We start from the raw sequence: 19,984 nt of genomic DNA on the forward strand, positions 1-19,984 counted from the left end.
TTTTTATTGTTTTATTTTTGTATTTTATTCTTATAAGCATACGGGTTTCCGCGTATTGTTTAGATTAATTTGAAATTATTGTAAACGATGTAATCAACCGACCGCTTCACAGTTCACATCGACCGCTAGCTAACCTTTAGTCAACATGTTCAAAAAGCTGCTAACAAAATAATAACAAGGCCAAATTTATTTATCCCACAATAAATATCGATTCAAACACATCCTGTGGACAAACACCATAGTGAAGGCTGAAATGCCGTAGAAGAAAAAAGTTCTCTATAACGTGTTTCGAAAATCTGCTATGGGAAAACGCTATGGTGGGGACCCGGATGTCTCAAAGAGAAAGTTGGTCGTAGGCACATTTAAGAATTACGATCTCAGTCAGATTTGTGGGGGTGATCATTGGTTGGTGTGGCTGGCGAAGAGCTGGTGCATATTCGGATCCCTTGCTGGCGTCAGGTCCTGACGTCTCTAGTCCACAATACGGCTGTTTAACCTCCTTCTCTACCAACTTTGAAAATTTCGGATCCAACAAAATTTTAATATGGCAGATCATATCAAGCCAAGCTATCGATCATATTGGTAAATGGCTCCTAGTCAGGTTCTGCATCAGTGTTTCGACGTGGCTTGATTGAAACTTTTCTTTTGACGGCGACGACTGAAGATTTACTTCAATATTTAAAATAAAACCAGTTAAAATAAATAAAGGAATTTAAAAAATTGAATCAACTATTCAAGTCAAAACAATTATATCAGCTAATTTTGAACAAAGCAGATTCGTAAAAAAAGAATATTTTCATAAATTAATTTTATAAAAATATACTGCAAATGAAAAAAAAATCGCTATAAATCTAACAACAATAATATTGGCACCAACAATTATGTGCGTGGTACATTAACTTCTAAACACATAACATAAATCATATATGCGTACAGCTGAAGCTAGTATATACTGAATATACTAGTTATACATACATCATACATGCGTGTATATATATATATATATATATATATATATATATATATATATATATATATATATATATATATATATATTACAAAATCTTATTACACAACTTTGACTAGACAAATGTATTTTAAATAAAAACTTATAATTAATATGTAATTAAATTGTATATAAATAATTACATATATATGCACATTATATATATATATATATATATATATATATAAATATATATATATACACGCACACAAATCAATATATAAATATATATCTACTCTATTTATGCACGTATGAAAATGGACAAGACAATGAAAAACACATTAGAAAAACATACAATATTATGCATAATTTAAATAAAAGTATCGTTGGGGTTTTATTAATCAGTCCATGTTATTACCAACTTCTGAGACAAACTTTTTAAACTTTTCAATTAAATCTTGGACTATCTGTTGATCAATTTCATCAGCAGGATCAGTGAAAACTTTTTGTTGTGAGATATCAACGATGGCCAGTAAAGGAGCTTTCCCATCTATCTGAGCATAGGCACGTATTGAATCAGCCACTTCGTCAGACTACCATGAAAAAGTTTAATTAAAATTATGATCACTAACATTATATAATATTAATATTATTATTGTTATAAAGATTGTTTGTAATGCGCTCGTTTAAAAAATGTTCTCACAAACGCTCTTAACAAAAAAATATTAAATAAAATTATACGAAATCAAGAGATTAATGTTCCTGAAACTGAAACAGATGTCTTTAGTTTGCGATATAAAAACCATCCTATAACCGAAACATATGTTTTCAGTTTTCTACGAAGCTCATTTAACGTTAAATCCCGACGACGTAGAACAGTCAATTTATTCCCAAAAATCGGGCCCAACAATAAAAACAACTTCTGAACCAATCCTCAACTCGACACATGAAGCTGGCAATGAATTAGATTCATTAGATTTAAGAGATCAATTTTTAATTGATTTCTAATAGCAAGATTTTTATCGCGCGATTCCATTTACACACTTGTAGAAAATGACGCATACTTTTAAAACTTTTCCTTTTTCCACCGCGAGACAGTGTAACCTTTGTAGAATTGGTGTGATGTGATCATATTTAAAACCATCGACTACCAATTTGACAGTCTTTTTCTGAATAGACTGGACCATCGAAATGCATTCCTCAGAGTCTAAAATGTTTTAAGTTTTTTACTAAGTTCTTACAACGTTACATCCGGTAGTTTTGCATCTGGTTTATTCAAACTTTTAAGAGATCTTTATTGGTTGAACGTCGAAAAACGAATAATGTTTTAAATATGCATTTTAATGTTTAAAGTGATGAATGGACTTGAGCCTAAATATTTTATGGAAAAACTTAAAAAGAGATCGAATGTTTTAGCAGGCATCCATTTAAAGTGTAATAATATAAAATCTGGTGGTTGTCAAAACCACTAAACTGCGTTTAGGTTCAAAAAACATTGCTGTTTTCGGTCCAATTTTGTAGAATAGATAGCCAGAATCATTGAGTACAGCAGAATTGAACATTGACTCTTAAAAATATATCGAAAATAAATATATTCGTTTTTGACACGATACTGAAAATTTCTATTACTTTTAATTTTATTTTTCATTACGATAATTTTCGGTTTTTTTTATTTCGTTTTATGTTTTTTAGTAATTTTTATCATGTCGTTTTTGAGAAATTTTTAATTAGCGTTGTTTAAATTATTGTTTGTTTTAAGTTGTTTTAGTAGAAGAGTAAAGGGATGTTGAGTAAGTTTAGTTAGTCCAGCATTTTACACAGCAAAAAAGAGTGCAGTGCAGATGATAGAACAGTGTACTAATAGTCGAGAGAGAGAGGAGGTAAGTAGAGACAAAACATATCAGAAAAACTTTATAAATAACACAACACTCATGTTTAGTAATTTTTATGTTATTATGTTTTATAATGAAAATAAATCTTGAAACCGATCAACTGTGTCATTTTATAATTTCGATAATGCCACTGCAACCATGTTACATCGACGAACCACGACTCACGAATCACATTCAAACTAGCAATAAACCAACTAATTTAAAATTTCCTAAAAGAACTCTCAGAATATTGTAACCGAAATGCTTCACATAACATGGTGCGTAATCAATTAATATTAAAAAAATATACAAATTTGTTATGAGCTAGATAACAAGTTAAACTGATGATAACATTTCAAAAACGCCCACTTGATTTCCTTCATAGAAAAATTTGAGGACGGGTAATTCGCCTAAATAATTCAAATTTTTGTTCCTTTCTGAGAAATATTTTTCGGCGGGTCCGTTAAGCCAAATTGATGCATTGTCTATCAAATCACTTCTTCCATCTTTAATTAACGTTATAGTAAAAGTTACACAATTTATAACTGAGGAAAGAGTGAAAAATTTTTTGACAAAAGATAACAAAAAATCCATGCTCTGAATGTAAATGTGAATAATTTAATTTAACAATTTTGCAAGAACAATAATTTTATTTCAATTTTTATCGCGTATACACACACACACACACACACACACACACATATATATATATATATATATATATATATATACACACATACATACATATATGTATATATAAATATTACAAAAATACAACGCATCAATTCGAAAACCGAAGATGGTATAGGAATACCAAAAAAACCTATTGAATTCTATCATGCTTAAAATTAATAATGTTTTTGAACTCAAGAAACATGAGATTGATTTACGATAAACCGTTAGACAAATTAAATAAGTAGCTAACTAACGCGAAACATGCTGTGAATTTCATCAATATATATATATATATATATATATATATATATATATATATATATATATATTAGAACATAATTTTTACAATATTCTATAAATTCTACCGAATGTTTGGCGTTAATATGTTTGTAGTTCGTTTTTTCGATTTTTCTCACTAAAATTCAAAATAAACTTATTTTCCGAATTCATGCTGCAAATAAGGCCATATTTCGATTCCGAATGAATCATCATCAGTGCTTTTTGATGTTTATATAGGGATTTATTGACTTTGTCAAAATGAACTTAGATGGAAATTAGGTGTCAGGTTTCTTTATTGGCTGGTCATCTTCTTTGGTCTCCTTTTCTTCATAGATAGCATCATATTCTTCTTTGTCACTATTTACAATGCTAGTTTTTATTACTTCTTTGTTTTCATTGTTGGTTAAGCGCCGGGTTTGAAGTGAGGTTGTCATTTTTTGTTGAATATTTATTTTTGGTTTATTGATGTCAATTAGGACTGCTTCTGCAATTTTATGATGCGTGTAGTTGCTGTTCTGGTATATTACTTTGGTGTTGCTGTCGAGGATTTCACGGCTAATAGTGATTGAGTGTGTTGAGTCCAAATGAGATTTGATAGCACCACTCTGTTTATGCATCGTAAGCCTTCTAGTCAGTGAGGTAGTAGTAATCCCGATATATGAGTCATGTTGACGTGCACAGCCGTCAAAGGGACAATTAAATTCATATATTACGTGATTACGCCTTAACACAGAGTTATCTCTAGGACTACAGTTGTTTTTCAGTATTAGGTGAGACGTCATTTTTATTGCTGCAATAAATTCGGAGTTTAACTTTACTAATTAGGTTGGTTGGTGTGACATTTTTATTGATGATATGTTTAAGGATAGCTTCATCTACCTTGTATGCAGTTGACATGTGATTTCTGTAATACAAGATGATGTCGTTATCTTTATTGTTGGTACTAGGAAGGTTATTGTTGTGTAGCAATTTGCCTTTTACAATCTTTTCCATAGAATAAGTCTTATATCCATTGTTTACACACACACACACACACACACACACACACACACACACACACACACACACACACACACACACACACACACATATATATATATATATATATATATATATATATATTTTTACAATATTCTATAAATTCTACAATAATGATTATAGACCATAAAAATTATGGTCTATTACCAACATATACATATATATATACATATATATATACATATATATATATATATATATATATATATATAGGTGAAAATTTCCGACTTGCTCTCGCAAGTACGGTCGACCAGTACGAGTACATAAAGTACACCGTCTCTCACCACGACCAAAGGTCCGTTTCTGTGAACACCAAACTCGTTTTAGGCTAGACGCTTTTTGTCCCTTATGGAACTCAACGTCAGCCCGAGTTTAAACACTATCGTTAACTTTTATTGTTATATTAAAACGCAATTATTATCTTAGTAGACAACATCGCAAACTAAGGTGTTTTTTAAGTAACCCGCAGAAACAATCAGTCGGTAGAGACGTATTGTTACTCTGCCGAATAAAAAAGAAAAAATTTTGTGAGTCGACTTGAATCCACAAACTCGGGCTTTTTCAAACTTGTTCAAACTCGGGCTTCTGATGAGTCTCATAAGGGACAAAACGCGTCTAGCCTAAAACGAGTTAAGTGTTCACAGAAACGCACCTTTGGTCGTGATGAGAGATGGTGTACTTTATGTACTAGTACTGGCCGACCGTACTTGCGAAAGCAAGTCGTAAATTTTTCAAAACTCACGTACTTGTTACTTGTGGATTCAAGTCGACTCACAATATATATATATATATATATATATATATATATATATATATATATATATTTGATAAAATCGAACCGACGTAACTTAACTCCCAAACAAGAAAGTCAACAACGAATGTTGCATCTTTCCCGTGAGTTAGAAGCTAAAAATATAGATTTTATCAAATATTACATCAATTATGGTCTCCTTCCAATATATGTACATACACAGTTGTTTAGAAAAGTCACAGCATTTTCAGCGTTACTTAATTTTCTATTTAATTAAATTAAAATACGAATCTACTATGCATACCAAAAAACATCATTCGTGATAATGAAAAACAATAACTGTACTAAAATACCAGATTCAATACTAGATAGAAATCACCTGATATATTCATTTACTTGCGAAACCGGTGATTGTTTACACTAAAAATATGAATATGTCGGAGTCACTAAAACCAAACTATCAAGAAAACTTACTAAACGCACGTTTAATCTAGCGCTATTAAAAACCACCTAAAAGACAAACACAAAACAAAACCCGCTAGAAACATACTTGACAACAATATTGAAGTTCTACATTATAATAATAACAAGCAAAGACTACGAATTGCAGAATCACTTTTGACTATTCATCGTAAAAAAGATTGAAAAATCAAATAGAAAATTAAGCAACACTGAAAATGCTGTGACTTTACTAAATAACTGTATATCTGATAGTCTGAATCCTATATATAAATATATATATTATACACGCAAATTTATTTCTTCGCTGTTAAGCAACAACACCGAAGGCTATTCAAAAATGTCAAAGTTATACCTGGCGAATCGTGTGTCGCCCAACATAGACTCCTTGTGGCAGACCTGGTTGTCGAACTGTCACAACATAAGTCTAAACAAATACCTCGGAGAATCAAAACGTGGAAGCTGAAAAGCAATATTCATCGAGAAAAATTTCAACAGAGTGTCGCCGCACAGTTAGACCACCAATCGCAAGCCAGTACAGATTGGAGTACATACAAAACCGTTTTGATGAACGCTGCAACTACAGTTTGTGGAAAAACTGGTACAAAACGCCAGCATGAACGGGGACCCTTGGTGGTGGAATGACAGTGTACAAAATGCAATGACTGAAAAGAAAGCTGCATACAAGCAATGGCAAAAATCAAAGTCTGCCGATGACCATAAAATTTTCCGTGAGAGGAACAACTATGCAAGACGTCAATCGCACTGGCTCGGACAGATCACTGCAGAGAGTGGCTCTCTAAAAGCAAAGGTGAACAAATGAAATCTCTGTATCAGAGGTGGACATGGGTTGGGTTAACCCATGGGTTGGGTTGGGTTGGGTTGGGTCCAAATTTTTTAAAGTTGTGTGGGTTGGGTTGGGTTGAAATTTTCAAATTTTATTATAAATAATTTATTTCTGTATTTTTTTTATTCTTAAACGAACATTTTAACTAGTTAATAATCGGTGTATTCTATATCGCTGTAATATCATTGTATCTTTGGTCTATCGTTTCCACTTTCTTTTTGTGATTATTGAGTTGAGCAAAAGTTAACTTCTTTCCGATCGAGAAAATTAGTTTTATTTACAAGTATGGCAGAATCAGAAGAAATTCAGCGTCATTTGAGAGGTTTGTGTGATTTAAATTTGCTAAGTTTGCGAAAGTAAAAAATCTAATAAATTTCACATTAACATTTTTACATTTTTTATGTTTTAATTCCTTTTTTAAAGATTTAATTGTTATTTTTCATAATTTCAAATCTCTTCAGTCTTTACAGTTACACTTTACAGACATCAGAATTTTTTCTCAATTGCTCATTTTACTTATTTACCTGATATTCATGTTTCATTTTCTTTCTTTTTTCTACCTAGAAATGGTTTATTTTTCAAATTTTAGTTGGGCGCTGTTGAAGTTTAGAAATCCCATTCATTAGATAAATTTAATTGATTGATTGAACATACTTAAGTATTTAAATATTTATTCTTTCCAGAAAAAACAGGGTGGTATATATTAAAAGCACCCACAAATTTAAAATCAGAAATCTGGCAGAAATTTCACATGGTTTTTCAAAAAAAGGAAAATGATGAAAGCGAAATTCCCGTAAATTACTATTGTGCTTGTATTAAGTGCAATAAGGTATATCAGTTTAAAGATTCATCAGGTAAAAACTTTGGCACTAAAAATCAGCAAGAACATATTAAACATTGTGCTGTAGTCTTGCCAAAGTCACAGTTGAAAATCCAGCAATGCTTGAAACGAAAAATTCAACCGTCTCCTCAAGAATTAATGATGTTGAAGCATAGACAGATCTTTTTCTGTGTTGATGGTTACCACTCATTCAAATCTGTTGAAAATAAAGGGCTTCTCAATTTGATGCAGAGCTGTGTTGAGTTAGGTGCCAAATATGGAAAGTTTGATGTTTCTGACGTTGTTGTGGGAAAATATTAGTAACATTTAATTTTTAATTAATTTTCATGTTATTTTATTACACTTGCAGTGTAATTACTTCACCAGTGTGTATTATTACACATATGATGTTGTATTTTTGAGTTCTGCTTTTTAAATATCATTTGTAAAAATTTGCCTGTTTGGGTTGGGTTGGGTCGGGTTGGGTTGAAAAGTTGCATTTTCAGGCGGGTTGGGTTGGGATGGGTTGAGTTAAGTGATGGGTTGGGTTGGGTCAGTAAAAATGGACCCATGTCCACCTCTGCTCTGTATCGTATAGCAAATCAAGCAAAGCGTATGAAAAAAGACATAGTTGGTGCCTCATGCATCAAAAACGACAAAAAAGAGATGGGTCTGGAACAAGATGAGATCAAGCAACAGTGGAGAGAATATCTCAACCGTCTGTTAAATGAAACAAATCCCATCAATGTCAACTTTGACACTCCACCCATCGAAGGCCCGATTCCAGACATCACTGTAGAGGAGCTTACAGAAGCTCTGAAAGCTATGAAGGATGGAAAGGTAGCAGGGCCCTCTGGACTCACAAATGACATTATCAAAGCATCTGGTACTGCAGGTATCCAAACGTTACTACAACTTGGCCGTTAAATCTGGAAAAATTGCTCAATGCCAACTGAATGGAACTATAGCATGACAGTTCCGCTATACAAAGACAAAGGTGATCCATTGAACTGTATACGTCTGTTAGAACACTCTCTGCAAATTGTCGAGAAAATCATTGAGAGAAGATTAACGTCGTGCATCACAATCGGAAATTATCAATTTGGTTTCCTAGCAGGGAAATAAACAATTAATGCAGTTCACATCCTTCGGCAACTGCAAGAAAAGTACCTCGCAAAGCATCAACAACTATCATACATTTTTGTAGACCTTGAAAAAGCATTTGATCGAGTTCCCCGTGAAGCAATCAGGTGGGGTCTACGTCGACAACTCATTCCAGAATAATTTGTTCAACTTGTGATGCAAATGTATACGAATACTAAGACTCTCGTCAGCACAACGGTTGAAAACACAGATGCATTTGACATCGGCGTTGGAGTTCACCAAGGCTCGATTCTCAGTCCACTGTTATTTATAACTGTGATGGAAGAAATCACAAAACCGATACGCACTGGTGACATTTGGAATCTAATATATGCTGATGATATCGTTTTAACAGCCACTTCTGAGCATAATGCAGTACAGATGTTTGAAGATTGGAACACCAGACTCACCAATCATGGATTCAAAGTCAACATCAGCAAAACCAAAGCAATGAACACTGGTGAAGGTAACAATTCAATCAAGTGTCAGCAGTGTAACCAGTGGTGTCACAAACGTTGTTCAAAAATAATTGGTACTTTATATAAAGTGTCCAATTTTGTTTGTCCTGTTTGCATCAATCCACAACAACAAATACGAAATAGCAATGTTTTTGAAGCCATTAAGGTAGAAAAAGTCACATCGTTTCAATATCTAAGGAATGTTCTAGATTGTACTGGAACAGCTGAAGCTGCCGTCCGAGCACGCATACGTGCAGCCTGGAATAAATGGCATCTCCCTGCCTATATATTGATGCGGCGTGACATCCCACTACCACTACAATCAAGACTTTATAAATCTGTGATACGTCCGTATATGGTGCAGAAACATGGCCAATGACAACCAAACTGGAACAACAACTTCAACGAACCGACATGAAAATGCTCCGATGGATGCAACGAATGAGTCTTAAGGACCACATCAAATGTACCGAAATTCTGCGTCGTGCTGGTTTAGATGAATTGGAAAAAGTGCCATAACTTATCTTGTAGATGTTGAAGCAACTGGCACACGTCCCAAAGGCCGTCCAAAGAAATCCTGGTCGCAAACAATCGAGCAAGACATGAAAGCTCTAAATTTAAATGAAATGGATACAACTGATCGTCTAATTTGGCGCAAAAAGTTGATGGCAAAGAAAACAACGTCTTACCTCGGGAAACTGGGTCTCTGGACGCTAAAAGAAGATTTATTAATTAATTGAAATATATATATATATATATATATATATATATATATATATATACAGTTGATGGCATGTTGATTTTTCGTAATTTTTCTTAATTTTCGGCGTTTTCTCAGAGTGTATATTGTTTAAATTAGGTTTAATTGATAGGATTATTAATATATTTTTGTTTCTTTGAATAATTTTGAGCTTAAGTAACTAATTTAATTTTTTAGTTTAAATCTTAAGTAAATACGTTTTTGTTAAATTGTAAGCTATCACTCCTTGTTTTTTGGACGTATTGCATTGTTTCGGTTGTTCTGTTATTTTGTCTGGAATATCAACAGTGATTTGAAAGAAAATTTTGGTCATTGTTGTTGCAGAATATAACACTACCTTGGCTGTCGCTGAAACGACTTCGACAGTGCAGCTGCTGCATCGTGCTAAAGACCTGTATCTACCACTGCATTTTCTCCATAGACTTCGTTTGTGTGCTCGATTACGACATGTCTAAAACAAGATGTCAGAGAAGTCAATCAATTCAGGAATCTGCTTCCGTAAAGGATGATAACATATTATGTTGTGTATGTGATGCGGTGGTTCAAATCGAGCCTTCGGCCTTATATGATGAATTGGTGAAATATGCTAGCAAAAGTAAAAACATGAAATTTTATTGTGATAATTGCGTGAAACATGCTGATGGTTTCAAAGGTCTTTTGCAGATGCTTAACAAAAAATTTGAATCCATTGATTCTCGTTTTAAAACGTTTGATTCCATTGATATTGGGATGAAAAATCTGCAGTTGAGGCTTGAGTCAAGCGGTGAGAGCCTAAAACAGTTAGAAAAACTAGACGAGAAAATTAACCAGTCTATTAACTTCTTGAAAAACGATATCACCAAGTCTTGGTCAAACGTGGTAAAGAGTAATACTAAAATTGTCGATAATGAGGCTGCTTCTTTGAGAAATATGATCAGTACTTCATTTTCCGATGTAGTAAAAAAGGACCTCGACGTAGTTAGTAAACAGGTCATTTCTGTTCGCAGAACAATTGAAGTGGCAAATGAAGTTAAGGCCCGTGAGAACAACATAGTTCTCTTTAATTTCAGCGAAGACTTGGATGTTGCTAAAGTTAGGGGCAATGTTCTTGGCTTTTTAAGGTCCCTAACAGACGAGTCTCTGAAAGATGATAACATATTGAAAAAATTTAGACAAGGTAAAAAGCCAAGCGTATCGTCTCCCACGCGTCCAGTGATTGTTAAGTTTATCAACCTTTCTGCAAAAGTCCTGGTTATGAGAAGATTGTTCAGATTAGCGCTGCTAGATGAAAATATGAGGGAAGTGAGGATTAGTGATGACCTTACAACGAACCAGCGTCTGCAGCTTAAAAAATTGGTTCTTGAGGCAAAAACGCGGGAATCTAAAGATGGTCATTTTTTATATCGGGTCAGAGGTGTGGTCGGGCAATGGAGAATAGTGAGATATCCAAGGCCTGCTACCAAACCGGATTAAATTTGAGATTGCTTAATATTAGATCCATTCAGTCAAAATATGATATAATTCATGATTTGTTATCAAATGATTTAGATATATGTGTATTAACCGAAACATGGCATAGATCATCTGATGATATCTCTGTGAAATTGGCTATGCCTTATGGCTTCTCATTTATGGATTATTTGCGCCCACACGACCCTAATCATGGAGGAATAATTGTATATTTTAAGAATGTTTTCATGGTTAAAAAAATAGAATTACCAGTGGTAAATTCCTTTGAATCACTTACTATTAAATTTCGGTGCGGTAAAAGAACGGTTCTGTTATTGGCAGTTTATCGACCGGGTTCTGTACCAATTACTCCTGCATTTTTTGATGAGCTTACATTACTCTTGGAGCAGATTTCGTTATTGGCGGACTATGTCATTCTTACGGGAGATTTGAATGTTCATTTGGAAAAGGTTGGAGATACTCATCCAATCCGGTTGGTTTTTCATGCATTTAACCTTGAAAATAGAGTTAAGGAAACTACCCATGTACATGGTAGTATCTTGGATCTAGTGGTATCCTCAATGGAATTGCCTGTGTCCTCATGTACCGTAGGTCCATATGGTATTTATTCAGATCATGGTTTGGTCCAAGTATGTTTTTCGATTCCACTAAATTATTTTGTTAGAAAAAAGACTGGTTCGTTCATGGAATCGTGTGGATTTTGATAAATTTGCCGCGTTAATAATAAACTCGCCTATTAATGGACCTTTTAAATCAGATGATCCTGAATACTTATTTGATCTTTAAAAAAAAAAGAAGTTAAAAATATTATAGATATTGTTGCACCGAAACACTATGTGATGACTAGAAATAATGCTGCCTCGCCTTGGTTTGATGAAGAGTGTAGGCAGACTAAGCTACGCTGCAGAAGACTTGAAAGAGCTTATCGACTTAATCCTGGGGATGTTAGCAAGAAAAAGTTCGTTGATGCCATGTTGAAGAAACAGTCATTGCTCTCAGAAAAAAGGAAAGCCTACTGGAGAAACATGATTGAAATAAATGGCTCCAATCCAAAGAAACTCTGGATGACAATTAACAGGGTTTTATGCAAGATGAATTCTGTTGATTCGCTTAATATGTCAGATGAGTTAAATTCTGATGATTTTGCTCAATTTTTTAAAAATAAGGTTGACAACATACTAGAGACGATGCCTTGTATCAAAGAGCCTATTGTTTCAAATAATCGGATGAGTGAATGTGCTGAACTTTCATTATTTCAGTGCTGTTCCAGTGATGAGATTCGTCAAGTTATTTTGGATTCACCTACAAAGTCGTGCTCACTGGATGATTTGCCAACTAAAATACTTAAAAAATACGTTAATCTGTTTCTCCCGTTTTTGACTGTTCTTGTAAATGCATGTTTAACTTATGGGCATTTCCCGATGGCTTTTAAATATTCAATTGTTGTTCCGATGTTAAAAAAGCAGACACTAGACAAGAATAGCTTATCAAGTTATAGACCGGTGTCAAATCTAACATTTTTGTCGAAAGTTATTGAACGAATAGTCCACAAACAGCTAATTTGTCATTTAAATCATAATGATCTGCTACCAAAATGTCAGTCAGGATTTAAAAAATTTCATTCAACTGAGACTGCACTGATAGATGTTTCATCTGAGTTGTTTGCTGCTATTGATGATCAAAATATCTCAATCTTGGCATTACTTAATATTAGTGCGGTCTTTGATTGTGTTAATCACGAGATTTTACTTGGAAAGCTACGTCAATGTTTTGGAATATCAGGTGTTGTTCTTATTTGGTTCGAATCATATCTCTCTGCGCGAAAACAACAGGTATTACGCAGAGATGTTTTATCATCTGTTCAGGAAGTAAAGCATGGTGTACCACAAGGTTCAGTACTTGGACCGCTGCTGTTTTTGCTATACACTGCTGACGTTTTCGACATCATTGATTAATTCAGGTTCAAGCATCATGGGTTTGCAGATGACATATAAATCATTGTCAGTGGTCCAGCTACTTCATTTCAAGCTCGTGTTGAAAGATTTGGTCGGTGCATGGAGGCGATTGATTCTTGGATGATCAAGCACAAACTCAAATTGAATCAATGCAAAACCCAGTTATTGCCAATTGGTACGTGGCGGCAAATAAACAAATTAAATTTCACTTCGATTGAGATTAACAACAGTAAGATTGAATTATGTCAAGTTGCTCGTAATCTTGGTGTTGTATTCGATGGTAATATGACAATGGAGTGCCACATAAAGTCGCTAACTGGTGAATGTCATCGACAACTTCGCATGATGAGGGCTATAAAAAATTCACTTAATGAGATTACCCTAAAGAGTTTGGCTCACGCGTTTATTCACTCGAGGCCTTTTTTACGGTGTCTCCATGTTGGAAATTTCCAAACTGCAGTCAATTCAAAATCGCATGGCCAAGCTAGTTGTCGGAGGTTTTAGATCTGATCATGTGACGCCGATTTTACGGCTTCCGATTGAAAAGAGAATTATCTACAAGATTGCTGTTTTGATGTTCAAAGTTTTAAATGAGCGTGCTCCTCCGTACTTGGTCGGTAGATTGACTAAACGTGATTCAACGTCTGGTTATCCAGGATTGAGATCCAATAATAGGAATTTGCTAGACGTTCCTCAAACCCGTTTGGTGATTGGTAAAAGAAATTTTGCTGTTGCTGGACCGATGGTGTGAAATAATTTGCCAACCTCACTCCTTCTACCTGGAATATCATTTCCTCTATTTTGTAAACAATTAAAGTTGCTGCTTTTTAAGCAGCATTTCGGTTCTTGTAATTAAATATGATTATGTTTTTTTTTTATGTTCTTTATTAGTCAGTACTATCATTATGTTGTTTTAATTCTTGTGTAGGTTAATAATTCGTTGTGAGGTTTGTTGATTATTGTGTTGAATTTTTGTACATACCTAATAACTTGTGTGGATAAATCCTAAAAATCGTCATTTGAATTAGTATTACTTCTTTTTGGTCATCTATTTATTTATTGATTTTGTGTTAAATATATGTGTGTTTTGACATTTAACTGAATGACAATCAACTTTCTTTCTTTTTTCTTGTTTATTTTTTCTTGCACTTATTGTAGGCGCTTTTGAGATTTTATTAAAAAGCGATTTATAAATTTTCATTTAATAATAATAATAATAATAATAATATATATTAACAAACCATAGTGAACTCTTTTGTTAGTACTGCAAGTTATTAAGTTTTATCAACTGACGTTGGGGAACTACATTAATTGTTAGTAGTTCGTTTTTTATTTATTGGGTATTTGTAAGTTACCAAGAACACATGTAAACAAATTGTCAAAAAAAAACAAGGACAATGAAGATCTTATAAACAATAATGTGTATCGCGTGATGCGTGAAATGTTTAGGTCACATTGATATTTTACATAAGAAATGTTATCTATTGATTGAATATTTAACAAAATTAAGATATTTTTATTATAAGAAAAGAAAGTTGCTACTAAATAAGAAAATATAACTTCATAGCACACTGAAACAAAACAAAAAACTGAAAAAATTTAAGAACGTTGAGAGAGAGAAAATTTGAAATGAAAAATAGAACAGTTGTTTTGAAGGAGCCCACTACCTGTGAATAGTACCAAACACGGATAAGTTTGGAAATCATGAACGTTTGTCTCGTTCAGCTGATCAACTAACTTTGGAATCCAAGGAAATCTCTAAATGTTATCAAAAAAGAAGACGTACATTGTTTCAAGTAGTATAAAATATAAACCTATAAACGTTAAATATATAAGTTACCATGGCTTCAAGGTCACTGTATACAGCTTGCCTGGCATCTTCACATACAACTCTATCATTTTTATTCAAGATTATCAAGCGTGGAATTCCTATAAAATTACACATTCAGTTATACATTCATAAGGTTATCCGACAAAAGAGCTAAAACAGAATCGCAACGACAACTGAAAAGATATTTTAACGACCATTAAATAGCAATCTCTATAAAAAAAATTTGATTATGAAAAAGTGTATAAGCAGCTAAACACATAATTAAATACGAATATAAACAAATACTGGTTTGAAATTTGTTTTTCGAATCAGTTGCTGAAAAAGGTGGAAGCCAACACAACCCAATTTAAGAGTTGTCACCTTTTCTCTAATCTTTTGTTCTGTTAAAAAATATTTGAAGAGCTCGTCTACTTAGCCGCTTCAAATTACTTAAGATTCACTTGCGATTCCGCTAACCGACATGTCAACATATTTATTAGGAAATAAATAAAAGATGTTTGTATGTGTCTATAAACAGTTTGTAATCAAATCTTAGCTTCACATTTTTTTTACAAAATCTCTTCCAATTTTGTTTTGACAAGCAATTTCAGTAGATGAATTCATAATATACATTTATAGAAATAACTCAAAATCATTAAACTTTTCTTTTTCTGCTTTACCGCCTAGTAACAATAATTCAAATTTTACAACTTAGAACCAGTGAAATTTGGAAATTTAATTGTAATTGGTTTGTTTATTTTGTAAATATTTGAAACTTTGGCAGAAATTATTAGAAAATTTCATTCAGTATAGGAATGCACAACATTTTGAGAAAAGAGCCACTATTAGTAGAAAGATGAGTTAGAGGGCCGTAATTTAAAGATTTTTGAGATTTTACCAATTTAATTATTTACAACTTATTTTATTTTTTCAAAAAATCAGCCTGGTCGAACCCTTTGTGAAAACAAAAATAAACATATAAAATAATAAAGACAGTTCAATCAATCAATTAGTTTATAAAGTGCTATTTCCGCCATGTTCAACAGCGCTCCTCAATGAACTTTGCAAACTGATGGGCCTTGAGATCCGCACTGAACTTCGTAAGTGATAGAGAAGTAGTCAGAGATGGAAGTATTGAGTTCCAGAGAAAAGGGCCAGAAAAAGCAAATGCAGATTTAGCAAAAGATTGTTTAACACGAGTTAAGAAAAAGTAAGAACAAGAAGACGATCGTTGACTGAGGCGTTTAGGTTCAATTATTACATCTGATATAGAACTTATGTATTTAGAAAATAATTTAGATTGAGACTTATACATAAAAGTACAAATTTAAAAAAATATTCTATATTTTATAGATAGCCAGTGGAAGAGAACAAGATTGGAGATATATGAGAAAACAAAAGAGCACAATCAACTAGACGAGCAGCAGATAGGATAGAGTGTAGAATCAGGAAGACCATAGTAGAGCGAGTTACAATAATCAATCCTAGATAAAACTGAAAAAGTAACAAGAAGGAGAAGAGTAGGATCATCTAGAAAAGGCAAGTTTTTTATTCTACGTAGATGAAAGAACTATCAACACGATCTGAGAAAAAAGTAATAATAATTGAGGTTTGTCACAAAGAGTAACTATTATGTACACATAAAAAAGAGAGTTTCAAATCAGCAAACGCTACTGGGTCATTGAAATCTTTTGCCACAAAAAAATCTGTCCAGCATGTATTTGAAATTTTTAACATCACAAGCTTCAATGTTTTGTTATGTTTTATTCCGTAACGGTTGTTAAAACTTGCAACGTTTATGGGGAGCGTTTTTTTAAATACACTGATTAGTGATTCCTGACTGTTGTTTTTATCTTGGTCCATTTTTAAGAGCTTAGTTTGTCGGCAAATAACACAATATTTTTAAAAATTTTAGCAGCATTGTTCATGTTAATGAGAAATAGAAGTGGTCCCAATAGACTCTGGCAGCATGTCTCTATTTTTACTTTAAATGTTCTATCTGTCAAGAAAACTCTATACGATTTTTTCGTAAAATTTTTTGTGATTTTCCATTGTCACCATTCCTACTTGAACCATGTAAAATTGAAAAAATGTAGTGCAGAATATGCTCTATTAATTTAGCGACATTTTTGTTGATTGAAAATTCAACTTTTACAAAATCTTCAATTACCTGTTTTAGCTTGTGCAAAACAGAACTAAAATTTTTTTTTAATTTGTAATGACTACACTTTATATTGGCAGCCATTAAATACACGTAGTCCAGCTTTAGTTAATCGACCAATCAATCTCAAATTTTTAGTATAGCATCTGAGCATTATTTTATAAGAAGGGACATGTTGAGAAGCCGACTGAATGATTTCAACCACGGGTTATTCAAATAATAATTGATAAGAGTGAGAAACAAGAAAAAATAAGATCATCAAATAAAAGGCAACTAAAATTGAGTTGTACCTTCAACTTGAAACTGTTTGGTCAGCACCTTGATCCTATTGTCCTGATAATTAAGAACATACCATGGCATTGAGTGTGAATATTCCTGAAAGGATTCCAAGGATCGGTCTAGGCTTATGAATATTATTTCAAATTTGACGCCTCTTTCTTTTAATTTGTTGTAGATGTTAATTAAGACAGGAGTAAACAATCTACATGGTGGGCACTAATTTACGTTCGAGTTGGAAAAAAACCAAATTGAAAAATTTATCATTATATTAAACAAATAAAAATAATGTTAAAAAAGCTATTAACTTCTATTTCGTTCATGCACAATGGAAATTTCAAATTAACAAAATCTTGGTCACAAATATTTCAAACAATATAATGTCATTAAAGTATTATAAGTTTAGCAAAGAAAAGAAAAAACATACAAGTATAAAGAATCGAATAAAGATTTTACACAGACCCAATGAGCAGAAAAATAAATTCCTCTGTAATCTGAATCTCTGATATCTTCCTGAATATCAATTAGTTGTTTATTTTTTAACAGCAAATTTGTGCTTAATAAATCAATAAGAGATTTGGGTCTCCAAGGAAAGTTATCACCATTCAAATCCTCAGATAAGAAATCTTTTCCTTGAGTTGTAATTAATTCCTCTGTAAAACCATCAACCAATACTAAATAAGGGATTTCTTTTACTGAGAAACGCTTTTGTAACTTTTTCTAAATACATAAAAAATTTCAATTTAAATCAAAGTTGCAGTTAAAAATCTGTACAATTAAAAAATAAACTTGAAAAACTTGTAAAATCAATGAGTTAATTAAAATAAAGATCTTAAAATATGAGAAAAATGAGACAAAAAGGCCTGAAAAATTGTAAGTTGCAACTATGAGAATGTAGCGATACTGAAATGAATAAATAAATGAAAAATCCTTAATTCTTGACATTAAAAACACAGAGCGAGTAAACATTTAAAATAAATCCTGACAAACATAAAATACAAAATTACAAAACAGGTCATCCAGAAATGATCATCCCCGGTTGTTATAAAGTATACAGCACAACCTTTCAATATTTTCAGCTCATTTATTAATTGCAAAAAAATTAATTCACTATTTATGCCTCAATCACTCAATCAACAAATTATGTTAAACTATCACATTCCTTTCAGTGCAAATGGTTCATTCCAAAAGATGAAAGAAATGTTAAACCATTGAAACTTAACAGCCATCAAAATTAAATGTTTTTTTTTAAATAATTAAGTTATTAATTTTTTTCAAAAATAGTTTAACTTTAATTCTGACCCTTACCCAACCTTTCAATTTTATTCTTTAAACTTTTAAAAATTATAATTTAAGACAATTCACTTTTTAATATTCATGGAGATACAATTACTTTTCAAAAATTCTAAATTTATATTAGGATAAGCGATTATTTAATTTTTTGGCTATATATTTATATAATAGTCGACTTATTTCTAGAAAATTGAAAAACTACAAAGACACTGATTAAAATTGACAAACATTAAATGACAGAGATGAACATTGGCAATGTCAACACTCAACAGATTATAAATAACTCAAAAATAAAAAATCTATCAACATTATGATTCAAGATTAAAAAGATATGTTACTATTAGAAAATATTTTACCACAGAATCATTAAAAACATGTCTTAGACTTACTCTCAGGGTGTGACAATGATATGATATAGACAACCATGGAACATCTTTAATACTTTCTTTATAGCTATGTTCATCACCATCTGAACTAACAAAAACTATTTCAAACAGTTTTATATTAATCAGTTTTTCTGTGTCAATTTTTTTGTTTATATCTTCATAAAAAGATATAAGTAACTGCGTGAAAGCCATACTATGCTCACACCAAGATGCCGAAAAATAAAAACCAATGACCGCTCCAGGTTTTCTGAGATCATTTATTTTCGTCGCTGAAGATTTATTCAATAATTGATCAACCGTATTAGCCAAGATCAAATCTAAAGCTTTGTACATTATACCCATATATGCAAACAGGAGAATGCTGTATTATACAGTATTATACCATACCAACATTAATTACTAAACTACCATTATTATAATATTAAATATATAAAAGCATTCATAAACAACGAGAACAACTAAAAATATTAATTCAACCAAGACATCTTATGGACGTCAGTGACATCAGTATCATTTTTTTAATAAGAAAAATGTATGGGGCGCTAAAATGTAAAAAGTGAAATACAAAAAAAATAGAAATGGATGTTTTAAAATAAAAAAAGCCATT

The 19,984-nt window shown here is 32.2% G+C and overlaps 1 protein-coding gene across 1 annotated transcript; it reads right to left on the bottom strand.

Moving 5' to 3' along the window:
• Window positions 1-1,347: 1,347 nt before the first annotated feature.
• On the bottom strand, window positions 1,348-19,710 carry HELRODRAFT_77825 (hypothetical protein; the record flags this gene model as incomplete). Its single annotated transcript, XM_009018430.1, has 7 exons — window positions 1,348-1,539; window positions 3,187-3,323; window positions 15,116-15,209; window positions 15,292-15,380; window positions 17,713-17,917; window positions 18,161-18,418; window positions 19,381-19,710. The coding sequence occupies 7 exons, from the start codon at window positions 19,708-19,710 to the stop codon at window positions 1,348-1,350; spliced, it is 1,305 nt and encodes a 434-aa protein (XP_009016678.1).
• Window positions 19,711-19,984: the final 274 nt, after the last annotated feature.

The sequence above is a fragment of the Helobdella robusta genome (genome assembly GCF_000326865.2).
Source record: "Helobdella robusta unplaced genomic scaffold HELROscaffold_21, whole genome shotgun sequence".
Taxonomy (NCBI): Eukaryota; Metazoa; Annelida; class Clitellata; order Rhynchobdellida; family Glossiphoniidae; genus Helobdella; species Helobdella robusta.